At 53.6% G+C, this 15,163-nt stretch overlaps 3 protein-coding genes across 3 annotated transcripts; all 3 read right to left on the reverse strand.

Annotated features, from left to right (window-relative positions):
- Positions 1–341: 341 nt before the first annotated feature.
- On the reverse strand, positions 342–998 carry NCS54_00503800 (Hypothetical protein; the record flags this gene model as incomplete). The annotated part of the gene is made up of 1 exon (XM_053150555.1): positions 342–998. One exon carries the CDS (start codon positions 996–998, stop codon positions 342–344), a length of 657 nt encoding a protein of 218 aa, XP_053006530.1.
- Positions 999–2,111: 1,113 nt separating this feature from the next.
- Positions 2,112–3,737, reverse strand: NCS54_00503900 (Hypothetical protein; the record flags this gene model as incomplete). The annotated part of the gene is made up of 2 exons (XM_053150556.1): positions 2,112–2,970; positions 3,025–3,737. 2 exons carry the CDS (start codon positions 3,735–3,737, stop codon positions 2,112–2,114), a joined length of 1,572 nt encoding a protein of 523 aa, XP_053006531.1.
- A 5,707-nt stretch (positions 3,738–9,444) lies between these two features.
- On the reverse strand, positions 9,445–11,620 carry NCS54_00504000 (Hypothetical protein; the record flags this gene model as incomplete). The annotated part of the gene is made up of 2 exons (XM_053150557.1): positions 9,445–11,077; positions 11,130–11,620. 2 exons carry the CDS (start codon positions 11,618–11,620, stop codon positions 9,445–9,447), a joined length of 2,124 nt encoding a protein of 707 aa, XP_053006532.1.
- Positions 11,621–15,163: the final 3,543 nt, after the last annotated feature.

The following is a 15,163-nucleotide window of genomic DNA, read 5'->3' on the forward strand; positions in this document are numbered from 1 at the left end:
GGAGGAAGACGTAGTTTTACAGCGTACGTGACATTGGTATAGCGTTTGTCAATACAAGGACATTAAAGTCAGTAGTTTACCAGTCTCACAGTTTGACTTGATGAGCCAGCTAGACAGTCTGTTCCAACAACTGAGCTAGCAATAAGTGATTTCAATTGCAATCTTTCTATAACTGAACAGCTTCATTGCCTACCTAGTTGAAGAGTATGGTTTGTTGGTAACGAGGCTGTTCCTGATCTGAACACAGTAGGCTGCCTGGGTGGTGAAGGTAGTGCAGGCCCTTATTCTCTGTCTCAAAGAACAACTCCCTATACTTAAAAGAACACCAATATGCCTTAAAGTCAATTGCCATCATCCATAGCTGCAATAGCACGCTCCTGATCCGCCACAACCTTTTGCGCCGCCGGCCTTTCCTCCATCCTCCTGAACCACGCCCCAACATGGGGGAACCTCTCGTAGAGATCACCCTCCACGATCTCGGGAACCCATCTCTGCCAGGCAAAGAACGACAGATCAGCATATGAGCATTTATCTCCCACAAGCCAGTCCTGGGTGCTTAGCACTTTATCCATGACGCCGTTGACGCGTAGTATCTCATTGACGTAGCGGTCAATGGCGCTTTGGACCTTTTCCGGGTGATGTTTCTTGAACCAACCAGCCTGGCCATAATACGGAGCTTGGCCCGAGACTTGGAAGAATAGCCACTGGTTGGCTAAGTACTTCTCCGGGCCAGAATCGAAGCTGATCTTATGGTCCTCGTCATACGTCTCGACAACGTACTCGATGATGGCACCTGACTCCCAAAGTGTGACGCCCGTATTGGGGTCTTGGATGGCTGGAAGACGGCCATTGGGATTGAGAAGTGTGTAGGGCTCTTGCTTGACGGCTGTAAAGTCGATGAAGCGGGTTTCGTAGGGGAGAGAGAGTTCCTCGAGGATGAGGGCAACCTTCCAGGGGTTGGGGCCGATTTCGTGAGAGTAGAGAATGATGGGCTTCATTGTGCTTATTGTAGTCTTGAGTACACTGGAACTGAAAAATTAAGTTGCAATGATGCTTGTGGTTATTTATATAGAGCCCTCCCTAAGTGGAGTTGGTCATGCTGCAACTGGGCATTATTCATCACGACAGTGTGGTGAGATTAGACCAAGCAGCATTAGTAAGGAAATTTGTCTTCAAGTGTTTCTCGATAAGTAAGACATTCCCCGTGGATATTTTCCAATGTCAGCCCCGGTGCCTGTCTCGTTGGTACGCGTTTCGGCCGAAGGGCGGTCGAAAGTCGCCTCTTTGTGGCTCGGGGCTTGAATATTGAGCTAGATGCTCGTAGATTTAATGTAGGGGATATGGATTAGGCTTATATTGCGCTCTCGTTTATGGGCTTTAATGTTCAAACTGCCGAAAGAGAACCGTCTGCTGGTTGGTGGTTGGAAAGATGATCAGCCCTCATATCAGCCAGTATCTGAGCGAGGCGGTTTCTCTTGTAGACACTTGGAGTTTGTATCATTGAAACCCTCCCTCAGTTGATCCAATAGAAAGGGTTAAGAAGTATCCAATATGCTTAGCATTCTTAAGAGACCCTGTAACGTAATCGGTGGTTATGCCGATTTGGCTTGGTTCCCACCAATAAATCTAGGTAATGACCTTTCCTCCAAAACCCGGGGACCAACTTTTTGACAGATGAAGCGTATGTTAACTGCTGGTGGATTTTCACGAGTAGGTTCAATATGCCATTCCAAGCTTGTTTGGCCATAAAGGTCAACAGCAAGGATAAGTCCTTTGACTCTCCAAATGCCAATTCGGACATTCCCCCCTAACTCAAAGAGAAAATAAACGCTTTGTTACTTAACCTCCCACGCGAAATCGTTCACATGAAATGGGTTCATCACCTTCTCTAGGGCATGTCACGAATTACTCTGACATCCTCAATCAGCTGATCAAGAGAGATATTTTCAACTTTTTTTATCATTAGTCTGGTCTAGCTAAGGGAAGGACTAACTACTCCGTTGTGGCCTGCGTCAAGGCAGGGAATGAACCTAAGAACCTGTATGTACCAGACCGAGCGAGAATCCAATGCGAAAGACAAATACACACGCAAATCCTACAAGAAAGGGGCTTCATCGCTTGGACAGCACCACCTTGACGTCGTCCGCGTACCGCTCAAAACCCACGTTGAAGCCCTGGCGAACACCGGGAACAGAAAACTCCTTTCCGTCGGCACTCTTGATCTCAAAGGTACCAAGTGTGCCTGCGACCATGGCCATGGCCGTCTCGAAGCCAAAGACTCGACCGGGGCAAAGGTTGCCCGCGACACCAAAGGCCTTGACCTTGCGGATTAGGCTGTTGGACAAGTCTCCGTTGTTTGTGATGAAGCGAGAAGGTCGGAAAGATGCGGCGTCGGGCCCCCAGGCGTTGGTGTCGAGGTTGGAAGCGCACATGGGGAGAAGGAAGAGATCACCTTGAGACACCGCCAGGGGCTCAGAGCCTGGAAGTGTGAGGCCAAACTCGTGTCGGGCGAGACGAGGAACGCCCGTCATGTGCAGACGGAGAGTCTCGTACCAGGAGGCAACGAGCCAGGGGCAGAGGGTGCGGATGTTGGTGAGGTCCAGCTTGCGACCGTCCTGCGTCTGGGCCTGAACAACCTGGAGTTGCTGAATCTCATCGACAACAACCTTGAGCAACTCTGGAATAGCCAGAAGGTGTCTGACAAGCCAGACTGAGAGCGTGCTAGCAGTCGCGAGGAGGCCAATAGCCGAGACCATCTCGATGTTGTAATAGTCCGGGTTGGTCTCCCAGTTAGGGTCCGAATGAGCGACGACGTTGATTGCGTGAGCGACAGTCTTGACGCGAGACTCGCGGTGCTGGTTGTGGAACTCTCGAAGTCTCTTCATGAGAAAGTCGCGGGACTTGTAAGCAGATGGGGCCGTGAGCCAAGGGGCAGGTCGGGAGAGAGAGTCGAAAGTCTCGGTCAGGTTCCTTTGGAATTTGTCAGTATGTGGTATCAACCGTCTTGTTGATAGTGAGACCTACATGAACTCTTCGGCGAACTCGCGATCCATACGCCAGGGGTTCTCAACACCCCAGACTGCGCTGGCAGTGGCAGACACTGTGAGCCCAAACATCCAGTGAGCGAGGTCGACCTCGGTGGAAGGGCCCATCTTGTTCATCTCATCCCAGATGAAGACACCTGAACACTCGGACAAAGCCTTAAGATTCTCGGGTCTGCCGAATTCGACCTGGTGAAGGCGTCGTGGGTCAGTGTCGAGGATGACCCGGATGGTGCTCGGCCCAAGGCCAAAGACGCGGGAGCCAACATGGGCAAGGATCTGGGCAAGACCAGTGTCCGAGACATGGCGAGCGAGCTGCTTATCCAAAGATGGGTTGACAACGATGATCTGCTTGAAGGGGATGTTGATGGTGAAGATCTGGGCGGCAGTGGACGCTATGACAGTGTTGACATAGCGGGCAGTGTCACGCTGCAGGCCAAGAAGATGACCGAACCAGGGAATGGCGGAAGACAGCTGAGGCAGCTGCGACATGCGAAGATAACCATCATGGGCAGACTTCTTGGAGAAAGAGGAAGAAGATTGAAGGCGCTGAAGCAGGTAGTGGACGATAGAGGAGAGGATGTAGAGGAGCCAAAAGATGAGGGCGAGGTCAAAGACGGCAGAAAGGAGAAGCCGCCCGTTAAGGACTTCGGTCCTGTAGCCCAGGAGATCAAAGACGTCGACTGCGACAGCCATGTCGATCTTTGCGTGTTTGGTGATCTCTAGAGAAGAGGGTGTGCTGATCGTGTGATGAAGCAGCGTGGTGATGAAAACAAACGGGCTGTTGATATACTGGCACTGCTGAGGTGTGGAGTATGAATCACTGACAGGAGATGTTCAGAACAATGATGTTGCTGCTCTATTGTTCTCTACTCTCAGAAATTTTGAAAGATATATCCCCTTTTTATAATCGTCATCTCCAAGCTCTTTCCTCTCGTCTGGACTGTTCTCTTTTGCTCGGTCCTCGTCAACAAAGAAGCCTTCAAACGCCTCCCATGTTCTAGGACTCAACTCATCCCAGGTCTCGAAGCATCTACAGATGCTCAAGTCGTATGATGAAGGATGGGGAGTGTAGTCTTCAGCTGTCCCACGAGGGCGGGCTGCCGCCAAGAGTGGTGGCCTTTGCCAACCGATTTGCTGGGACATGTCTGCATGGACTGGGCACGGATGTCTCAAATCATGGAGGGATGGGAGAGGATCATGGACTCCACGTTCTCGATGATTCCTGCACACCGGTCTCTCCTTTTTGGGGGGGTGAGAGGGTGTATGACACGGGCTTTCACTTACACCAGCTGGGCGGTTAGCACCCATCACAACCCACCACTACCTTTGTACCGGGACCGCAGAGCCGGGATCTAGACATCTCAATATGCCAAGAGAACCATTTAGAGAGTGTTGGAGCTGGCATTTCTCACTATAGCCTTGTCGAACATGCAGAAAGACTCGTGGGAGGAAGTGTCCCCCGTTCGAGACCGGACACCCCCCTGATCACAGCTCAACACCCATCCATCCGGGGCACGTATTGTCTCTCGTCAACTCCACACAGCTATTGAAATCAGCCAGCCAAACGCTCGGTTACCCTGCTATACCCGTATTCTTTGCATAACAGCTCCCGAGAACGTGTCCGCGGGGGTTCGTGGCGCACCTGTCTCGCCGAGCTAAGGAACGGGCCGTCAGCCTTCAACTGTCGCTTTTTTTCAACGCCCCTGCCAGGGGGTTCGGACGTCGACGGAATATTCCTTGTACTCTATTCGATGGAACATGCATGCACGTTGAGACATCACTTGGCTGTGGGAGGATCAGGAGGTCCGAGTGACATAGCCGCCCGTCCAAGGCTGATTCTGACAGGCTGGGACCAAGGCACCGCTAACGCCGCGAGTGAAACATATTTAACCCAACATGGAGAACTCGGACGATTCTCATCAGGCTCTTTTCTCTATTTGGCCTTATAGACGGGGGATGCATGGTTGTGACAGAGCGTTGGGCCTACCCTGCTCCGTCACCCCGGTCACGTCAGTATCCCTGAACCAGACTGTCGGAGAGGCGGCGATAATGGGCATCTACAAGACCCAAGACCTCGGTTAACCATTTTTGATAGACAGGTTAAGTGGTAGGCCTCCTATCTAAGAATAAACCTTTCAGGCATGGTCCCTTGCCATATTTCCAGCTGAGGAAATGGCACGAGGACTCAGCCTCGTAGACTAACAGTCAATAGCCTGTGCAGCTACACCGGAGAATAGTCCTAGAGCCTTCTGGGACGTCCAATTATTATACTAGACTAGCAGAGCGATAAGGCTGACAGCCTCCACGTCAGTCTGTGACAGATCATTGTGGCTTTTCAACAGCAAGAGGGGTATTTCCCCTCGAGTTCATTCATTCACCTTGAACCCTCTCATAACAAATCTCTACACCTTTACAGTCACAATTGCCTCTGTAAAATCTTCCAACACATAATTTCTCAATGGAGATCCCGAGACATGAGCTCCAAGGGGCCACGGTACGCAGGCACAGAATGCAAGGATGCCTGCCAAGAACCAGGTTCCCGACGCAAGTTGCTCTGCAAGTAGGACATGGTTGATGTTATTGGTGGCTAGTCCTCGCCGTTGCGACCAGGGGCCCTTGTTGAAGAACAGGGGTGTTTGGGCTGGTTTGGAGTTGCAAGGCACAAATTGAGCTGAAACCGTTGCTGCTAGACATAAACCTTTACGGGTACAGGCTGCAATTGGTTGCGGGAAGCTTCAATGATGTGTTAGCCTATACCCTATCCTCGCCTTACCCGGGCGAAAGTGCAGTCTTCAACGCACCATAGTGTATCAAAAGGCAGCTGATTGTGTTCATTCGGAACTTCAGTATTAGCTTCACAGCCTGCTTAACCTCGTCTATGTCGGCTCAACTCCCTGCACGAGGCATTTATCGCTCCCATGTCAACCTGAAATCCATGGACCTGTCACTTGGAGGCGCAAGCCCAGAAGGCGGGAGTCTAGCTGAAGAGTGGATATGACGTCCCCTTTTTGCTTTTTGATGTGGTTGGTCCTGTATGTAATGTTGATCCTAGGTTTTGCTGCGGACAGACTGAGACATGCTGCCTTGATGGACAGGGTGCTGAGCAATGAATGTCCAGGAATTGAGGGGTATCAGCTCATTAATTCACTCGTTTCTATTTGTCGAACCAGGACCTGACTCCTGAGAATACTTCTTCATCAACAGGAAGTAACTCGAATCGCAATACCCCGGTCTATACTGCACCTTCAACTCAGCCCGTCCCGTCCCTGAGATACCTCCACCGAGCCGCCGCTCCCGTCACACCGAGTCCATCTCGCGAAACCTATGAGGCCCGCCGGGCGTCTTTCTCCGAGACACACACGCACACACACACACACACGCACTGGCTTACACATCACCACCTCGCGTGCGAGACACACAGACCTCCTCTGCGAATGGTCGATGATGCCGTAAGTGTGCGTCTTGCCCAGCTCTGATCGTCGACGGCGAGTGTTCCAAACGGTAAAGGCCCAGCCTAATCCAGCCCAGCCCAGCCTGCTTTTGGAAACTCTTCGCATCCTGTTTTGACAGTGAGCTTGCCCAAGAAGGAACTCTTACGAGAGTCTCATGCATACGCCCCCTCCTTCGATTCACATCTCAGCCATCATCAAGTTCGCAGACTCCGAGCCTCGAGGGTCCCGACAGGCGTCGGCTGATTCACACACAAGAGAAAAGACTCAATGATTCATGCAAGATTTCGGTTCTAGAATGATGGTGCCCCAAGCTGTTGGGATCCTTTTCGCCCGGGCTTTTTCTTGTTTGCTCGGAAATCCTATTCTCGCAGCCTCGGACTGGAATGTGACAATTCATCGGTGAGGAAACATGGTGTTTTTCCTGCAGTTTGGCAAAGCAAACAACTTCAAAGCCACCATGTGCCGGCTTCGGGAGACTTGGTGTCCATGGCTAATCCTTGAGGTGAGACTCGGACATTGTACGATGCCATCGTGACAGCCCTATTGCCCCTTTCCAGGCCAGGAACATTTGACTCGAGAAGACGCATCTACATCTTGATCATGGCCACTCTCCTGCAGCTCACTCTATAGAGCAAACTCTATTCCATCACCACATCTCGCCCTTCACCAGCATCAAGCCCATCCACCACCACCACCAACTGTGCCATGATCCTCTCCACACACCCTCACGGAGACTCCGCCCAACATGCAGAAAGCCCTATGGGTCCTCACCTCTCCCTCTTTTCGTAGTGACGCTTCAGAGACTTGGCGACCAAACCGCACCCGCTGAAACAAACCGCAGATCGAGCTGCAGCCCCCATCACATTCGGCTGCCCGAGAACCAGGCTAACGGATGCTTTCGAGGTCCAGAAACACCACGAGAGACGACGGTGACACACTCTCGCATTAGACTGACTACGTACAGTAATGGGCACCACTTGGGGCGAAGGATCCAGCCAGCCATGGGCCTCTACAAACAAGTCCCATTGTGGCCAAGGCTATTGGCCGTCATGTTTGGCCACAGATGCCCAGATTGGAACTTCCCACGCTACGTTTCTTCCCAAATCTAGACTAACCAGCAAACTAATGTAGAAAACTCGCCTTCGAGGTGATCATGTTGACGCCTCTTCTCGCCCTCCCCCGCCTGCCTACGCCTCCCGACCTAACCGCCATCATGACCACCCACACACCTTTGGCACCAGCCTCCCGCTGCTAGCCAAGAGCCTCACATTATCGAATTGCGTCCTCGTGCTCTGTTGTTCTAATATCTCCGATACCCCTGTAAGCCATCTGTGTCCACAGGAACACAGACATCTTGCCATGCGCCTCGATCCGCATGGCCTATACGCAAGGAGTACACACCAGGACCAAGGCTTTTCGAGCCTCAGGGCCGATGTTATCTCCCAAAGTCAGCACATGATCGCTAGGACGCCAACCCTTGAGGCTTTTCATGTGGCGGACAGCTTCACGAGACTCGGCGGCTCCCTTGATGCTGAACAAATGCGATACTAGCAGTCACAATACCGCGATAGAAGACTTGGCCACGCATTATTTGTGCCCTGTTTGTGTGTTTTCTTTACTCAATACGCCAAGTTCAGGTATTACTTGCCCATTCGTGGAGCCTTGGATCCAGTCAGGGAGAAACAGTCACTCAAATGAGTGTCGACTACATCACGAAACCTGACAAAGCTGAGCGGCTAATTGAAAACTTATGATATGACATGTACCGTACAAAGTTTTAGCTTACAAGCAGACCTTTACAGACGATCCTCGTCTTCGAATTGGGCAGTGTTGTTGTTGGCTAAAACGCAGTCTTTAATCCTCACCCACGAGATACGCACAGCTCAAATCCAGATATAGAGAAAATCGGAAGAGATGGGATTAATTACAGCCTAGCTTTTTAGCCAGGCAAGAGACTATCATAACTACCTAGGTATCCAACGTCATATGTCATAATTGCATGAGGCTTCCTCATCATCAATCTGTAAGCAGAGCCGCGACTCCATTGCCTAACAAACTACCTTGTAACAAAACCCATCAGAACGATCCTGAGAAAACAAGTCTAAGCTAAACATCTTGAGCGTAACCCATGAACAGTCCATCCACCCAGCCATCCATCCATCCATTCCACAACCAACAGTCCATCATTGGGTATCACTTCCAAACCCACCCGCCCAAACCGTGAGTGTCATGCCGAGCAAACAAGGTACCTTCGCCTATCCCCGGTCTAGATCCAAAGGCCATATATATTTTGACCCGAGTACGGTCCAGCCGGTGATTCTGACGAATAACGTCGTCGAGTAGAGCGTGCGTTCAACTCGTAGAATTGGTCAAAACCGTGCCCATATAATCCCGGCCAAAATCAGGGTATCGTATCGACGCACAAAGTCCTCCTTCGCCCCAGTTGACCGTGTCCAGTTCATAGGGGATGAGTCGAGATGCCCTCGACAAAACAAACATAACCCAAAAAAGAAAAACCATCTAAAAAGTCGTGACTGCCTCGCCAACTCCCATGATCCAAACCAGCGTCAATTTGGAGAAAATTTGAAGTGAATGTCGGTCCCTGAAGCGAGCTGCGGAGCTGGGATATCGTGTATATGCTGCCATTCGAGTCCGTAAACATCAAAAACCATCCGAGAGTAGGGATATCGTCAGCTTGAGTGAGGAAAAAGAGAGTTCATGTATCATCCATGTAAACAAGTCATGCCGTAATGCGCTTCATTCCCGCTTCCGGAACTGAAACAAAACAAAACAAAACAAAACAAAAGCTCGATGCCCACATTAAAAGGAATTTCGTCATAAAGTCGTTAAAATCATTGCCGTCCGGAAACGGCTGAGTGTGAGGAATTAGGAGAGAAGAAGGCGAGTGTGGAGGAAACGACTGAATTGTCGAGAGCCGATGCTCGCGATCAGTAAGCCGCAGCGGTTGACCCTTCACTCGTTGCAACAGCTACCAGAGCCTCCAAACGCCCCAGAGAGTCGTTACTACCCGGTCGACCTGGTTGCTGTTGCGGGTGTTGAGGCTGGCCTTGCTGCTGCTGTTGAGGATGCGGTGGGGGTTGTTGGTGGTGCTGTGGCGACTCCTTAACAGGAAACCCGCTAAAGCCGGTAAAGTTGGGGTGCACCATCCGATCAACATGGGCCACCCGAGGGTCTGGTTGCTCTTGAGGTCTGCCCTCCCGATGAGCAGAGACAGGCCCATGGTACCAACCGTGACGCTTGCTGTCCCGTGTTGTCGTGATGGACGGAGCAGACATGGTGTGCTGATGCATAGCCCGCGCTGCAACAGCAGGCTTGGGAGCAGCATAGGCTGGAGGAGGCTGGTCCTCGAACCGGACAGTTGGAGGGTTAAGTCGGACCTGCTCGGCCTGTGCCTGTACTGCCTTGTTTGCCTCAGAAGCCCATGCTCCAGCGCTGTCCCGAGGTGGAGTGCTGTGGTTGATATCGAGACGGTTGAGACCACGTTGCAGGCTGGCGTCGTACATGTTGAGATTTCGTCTCTCGTCCTGCATGGGCGTCTCGACAAGGTGCGGCTGGTAAGCAGCCCGTGGGTGAGCCTCGGAATCGATAACCATGGGCGATGGGGGCCTCCTAGCAGGACTTCCAGGTCGAGGAGGAATAGGGTCAAACGACTCGATACCTGGAAGACGGAATGACGACTGGGAGGTTGCGGGATTCGCGATCGGCGGTGGAGGGTTCGGGCGAACCGAAGATTGGTTCACAACGGAGCTCAGCTGACTGGGGTTTCCATTAACATTGCGGCTGTCCGGGTGCCAGGTCCGCCGACGCCATTCGCTCTCAGACATTGATTCCCTTGGTGGCCATGGAGCAGTTGAAGCATTGGGGGACGCAACAATACCGTTGGCTGATGGGAAAGCGCCCACATTCGAAGCATTAGCACCACCAGGTCCAAAGACTGGCCTTCCTACAACCAGACCCGATGGCGATTGGAACGGGTTAGCACCAGAAGGAACGCTCAGTCGACGGCCGGGAGTCCGAGTTCCAGGGGCATACATGCTCTGGGATCGTGAGTGAGAAGAAGGAGAATTAACCCCAGCAACCCATCGAGGGCTGCTCTGTCCGGTCGAGAAGTTGGATGAGGTTGGTGTCCCAAAGTCGCTTGGAGATGCAGGTCGGTAGGACGAATAGGTGCTATCGGCGGCGCTTCGATACGACTCCAGGGACAATCGCGATCGTGGGTCAGCCATCACCAGAGGAGCGGGCCTTCGACGAGCATCGGCGTGAACGCTATATGCAGAGCCAACAGAACTAACGCTCGTGATGCTAGAAGTAGACAAGGACTTGGAATGCCCTCGCTGTGGCCCGCCAGCGCTTCCACCAGTAGATGCCCGCGCTCTATTTCCAGCCTGCCGTACACGATCCGGTCGCATCTGACGCTGGAACCGAGAACCGGTAGCTGCCAGCGAATCCATGGGAATATTCTCGTTGACATGAACAGTCTGCGCATGTTGCCTCAAGTTGTCCAGCCGCGAAAAACGTCGCGAGCAGTGACACTGAAAGGGCCGTTCGCCTGTATGTTTCCTGTTGATTCCGGTAAGCATGACGTTCAGAAGCAAAATACGAGTTGACGCACCTGATATGCCTCGCCAGATGCTCACTCCGGGTGAAGCTCAGGTTACAAGGCGGGTAGTCAGTGCAGTAAAAGCGCTGCGACTTCTTCTTCTTGCTCGATCGTGTTCCCTCGGCGCCGACACTTTCCTCATCCGAAGCCTGGCCCTCTTCGATCGTGCCGGTCTCTCCATCAGAATCGTCCATCTCCACATCGCCCGAATCCGCCGACTTGTTAGAGTGTCGAGAGTTATGGCGTCTAGGCATCCTCGGTTTAGGTGCTGAATCGGGTACCTGCACGCTCTGCGGGAACGGGCTGGAGGGGAGCGGCTTCTGGCTAGCCATGGAAACATTGAAAGTCGCTCGGGTCGGAGTCGCACCATCGTCGATAGGTCTTGAGGGATGCGTGTGAGGCGCTGTGTTGGGTCGAGGGGTAGCGGGCGACGAAGCCATGACGTCTTCGCGCGAGACGGGGTTTGCCAGCGGCGAATTCACTGGTCGGAATGCGGCCGCCATGGCGACAGAGGTCGGGGGTGTTATCGATGGCGAGGCTAGGTACAGACGGCGGTGCGATGGATGCTGTGTCGTGTCGCGGGATCACCAGTCGGAAAAGGGTGAGGAAAGAGGGTTGTAAAGGTGCAACGTCAATGTCGCACACGCACGAGAGAGCGCAGCCGGTCGGGTACTCCTTGTGTGCCGCTAGATGCTGTTGGGACTAGGTTATTCGCACTTTGGTAGGCCAGACCAGACCAGCAGTCGTGATGAGGCTGAGAATAGAATTGCGAGTTGACCCGCGAGTTGGTCAGCGGGACGCGGGGCGGTTCTTGTCGAGCAAGCGCACACCTCAAGCGAAGAAGAGGCACCGACGGAGGAGGATGGAGATAAGAGGTTGTAGTCCGGAGGGGCAGGACGTCCGTCAGATAGAGATAGACCTAGGGCGGGGGGCGGGATGAGTCGAAGTTGAGGGCGGATCCCAGAGGGGGAAGGTGGATAGAAGTAAGGGAGCTGAGGGGGAGAGACAGCGAGGATGGAGAAACAGGGAGACCGTGTGTGAGAGTTGTAAGAGGATGAGAAGAGGCGTTCTCAGACTCCTACCAACGCCGCAGTAAGGTCTGGCGCAGAAATGCCGGTGGGGGAGGGCGGCGTGCGTAGTGGTGATGCAAGCGAGCCAGGCCAGGGCCTAGATCCGTAGCACTGACACTGGCTGACTTGACTTGCTGGCTTGGCCCTGGGGCTCTGCAGCGAGTGAGAGTGAGAGCAATAGGGTCCGACCAGCCGGCTTGGTTCTGGATGCTCTCAAGTCTGTTTGCTTTGACGCCTTTCGAGGCTTGCTGTTCGCCAACTCAGAGTGTTCATCAAGGCAGCAAGAAGAAGCGAGAGCCGACAGCAGGTACTGTAGGTGTAGGTGAGGTGCGTGACGCAGATGAAAAGGTTGACAGGCAGAACAGAGCACACACAGAGTTGCGACTCGTGAGTCGAGACAGGGGCACCAAAGGGAAAAGTGGCAGGGCCGCAGGGGCAAGCGTGGCGATGATGTATGTCTATGGTTGCTTTTCCGCCCCAAATCGGTGGAGTCCGGATCCGGGATGGGATGGGATGGGATGGGATGGATGGGATGGGTGGATGGAGGCATGGATCGAGTCGCCCAGTTCCCTTCCCCTACTCTAACTAAGCCCGAGTCTTTGCTAGTCGCGTTGCCCGCCCAATCAGCCCCGAGACCAGCCACCTCGGACAGTTGCCCTCGCTTTTGTCATGCTCATCGACCCGGATCACCCTGTGTGCGAGAGACGGACGAGAACCTAATCCCCTAGGGCTGTAAATCGAGGCTGGCACTGGATGCTCGGCGCTCTTTCTTGGGTTCTGCCGTCTTCGTCTCCAGGCGCCAGCCAGCAAGCCAGATGGATACTCTAGAAGCTCCGCTTTTCACGCTGCGACCGTTCGTTCGCTTGCTCGAGTGACGAGAGTCGAATCCATGTCCAGAGCGGTGACTCTGCGTCTTCCTTCTTACCCTCACAGATGGGGTGGAATGGGGATGGGGAGTGGGCGGCAAGCGAGCGAGCGAGGCTCTGGCCTTCTTGCTTCGATTAGTACCTGGTATGATAAACCAAGCACACGGGTCTGGTATCCAACATGTGCACCCTCGTTGGAGTCGCACCGCGCCCCTCGCTGAATAATTCTGCGGCTTGCGTAAGGACAGGACAGGCTGCGCAAGGACGACCTGTACGCCCAAGAACACGGAGCAACTTCAGCAACCGACTGCATTAAACACGCAGTCCGGCCATGTCAGAGACGTCAGGTACAGGTCACCTGCACCGGTTAGCAGGGGGCGGGCCAGGTACATAGCGTCCAGTACCTGATATGATCCATGCGAGGTATGGCCCCCTGTAAGCCCTGTGTGGACGCGGTTCCCAGCTAGTTCCAGCCCACGAGTAACAGCTGGGTCATTAATTTTTTGGTACTTTGAAAAAGGTTGAACCTTTCAAACGGCATCTCGTCAGCCTTGCGACTTCTCCTCTTTGCCATGACGAAGCTCAGAAACGTTGATTCTGACGCTCCAAAGGCAATCAATCTGCGGGGTCCGACGACGCAACACGTTGGCCAAAAGGTTTCGATACGTGAAGCGGGCCATCCTCTGTCCACTGTCCACTGCCCTCTCTTCGGTCAGGGCACAAACCAACATGCAGGCTTTGACATGGCCGTCCCAGTTGGGTCCAGCATGCATGCGAGGGGCTGGGTCCTCAACTTGTTCTGAGTGGGCCAGGGGCCATGTCACGGAGGGTCAGAGGCGGCGCTTTGATTCACAGGGGACCCGTCCGCCGCTGCTGTGCGATGTAAAAATAAACCTCGAACCAGTGGCATGGTGAGCCGAAATCTTCTGCTTGACTCGAAGCGAAGCCGTCCCTGGCCGGCCGCAAGGGGCCGTGGGCGGGCCCCAGTGGATTGGCCTGACCTTGCAAGTCCCCGGTTTTGTCCTGCGAGGACAGCACGATTCCAGTATCTGTACAGAATCGTCGACTGCGTATTTCAGGTTGCTCCGGTCACACTCGTGGCATGCCAGAAGAGGGATCCAGAGTCGACGAAATGGGACATCCGTTTTCGTTTTCAGGGCCCCTTCCCTTCCCCTTGCCCATCCCCATCCATCCCGAGTCTTTCCAGGGACCTCCGGCAGGCTTCAAGGTCATCTGGCCCTGGAAGCGCCCGGCCGGCTTACCCATGCCGTCCAATCTGATACTCGACCCCTCACCGCGTACCTAACGTCTGATGCAGCACGAGCTGCTTGCGGTTGTAGGCTTGATGATAGGCAGCGTGCGATGTGATGGTGCCTGGATCCCGCAGCTTGCTGGGCATGAGATGGAATCGATGATGAACATCTTAGTGCGGGGATTCAGAGTTGCGTCTCTAGCTGAGTGCAACCCTGCGAACATGGCCTTGCCCGCCACCTGCTCAGGCCGTTGGATTTCCCCTCGTCAAGTCCATCGCTGCATGTCTCTGCTCCGTAATTCGTGTTGAAACTGACGGCCTGCTCGACTAAAATGCCCGCCATTGAGGACGATGGCCATGAGCGATAAAAAGGCTCGAGAGCACATCGTTGACCGACTACTGTAACGCGATCGACCCTCCCATCATCTGCCGCGCTGGGGCGGCGGCCGGGAGCGAGCAATGACGTGAGGTGCCTTGACCATGCGTGGAGACTCGCTTTGAAGATTGCCATCGTGCCCTGACCAACAAATACGAATGGCGTGCAAGTAGGTACTGCCAGGTATCAAGGGGACCAGGCTGGCCGTCTAGGCTAATCATCAACCTCCCAGGGTCAGCCGAAGATGCCGTGCAAGAACCCAGTGCTGACCTCGCATGACGCATTGAGCTCTTGTGGCCTGGTGCTGTGTACTGCCCCCAGAGCAAGTTTCAAATCGTCCCAACGAACGTGGCAGCGGGTCCAAGAGAAATACAGACACAAGCTGTTGCTTCTGTTGTTGTTGTCGTGGATGCTGTTGCTCCTCGACTTGCCAACATGTGCCTCAACGGCATGTACCAGGCCCGTGTCTCACGGCGGTGTGT

The sequence above is a fragment of the Fusarium falciforme genome, chromosome 4 (assembly GCF_026873545.1).
Source record: "Fusarium falciforme chromosome 4, complete sequence".
NCBI classification, from domain to species: domain Eukaryota; kingdom Fungi; phylum Ascomycota; class Sordariomycetes; order Hypocreales; family Nectriaceae; genus Fusarium; species Fusarium falciforme.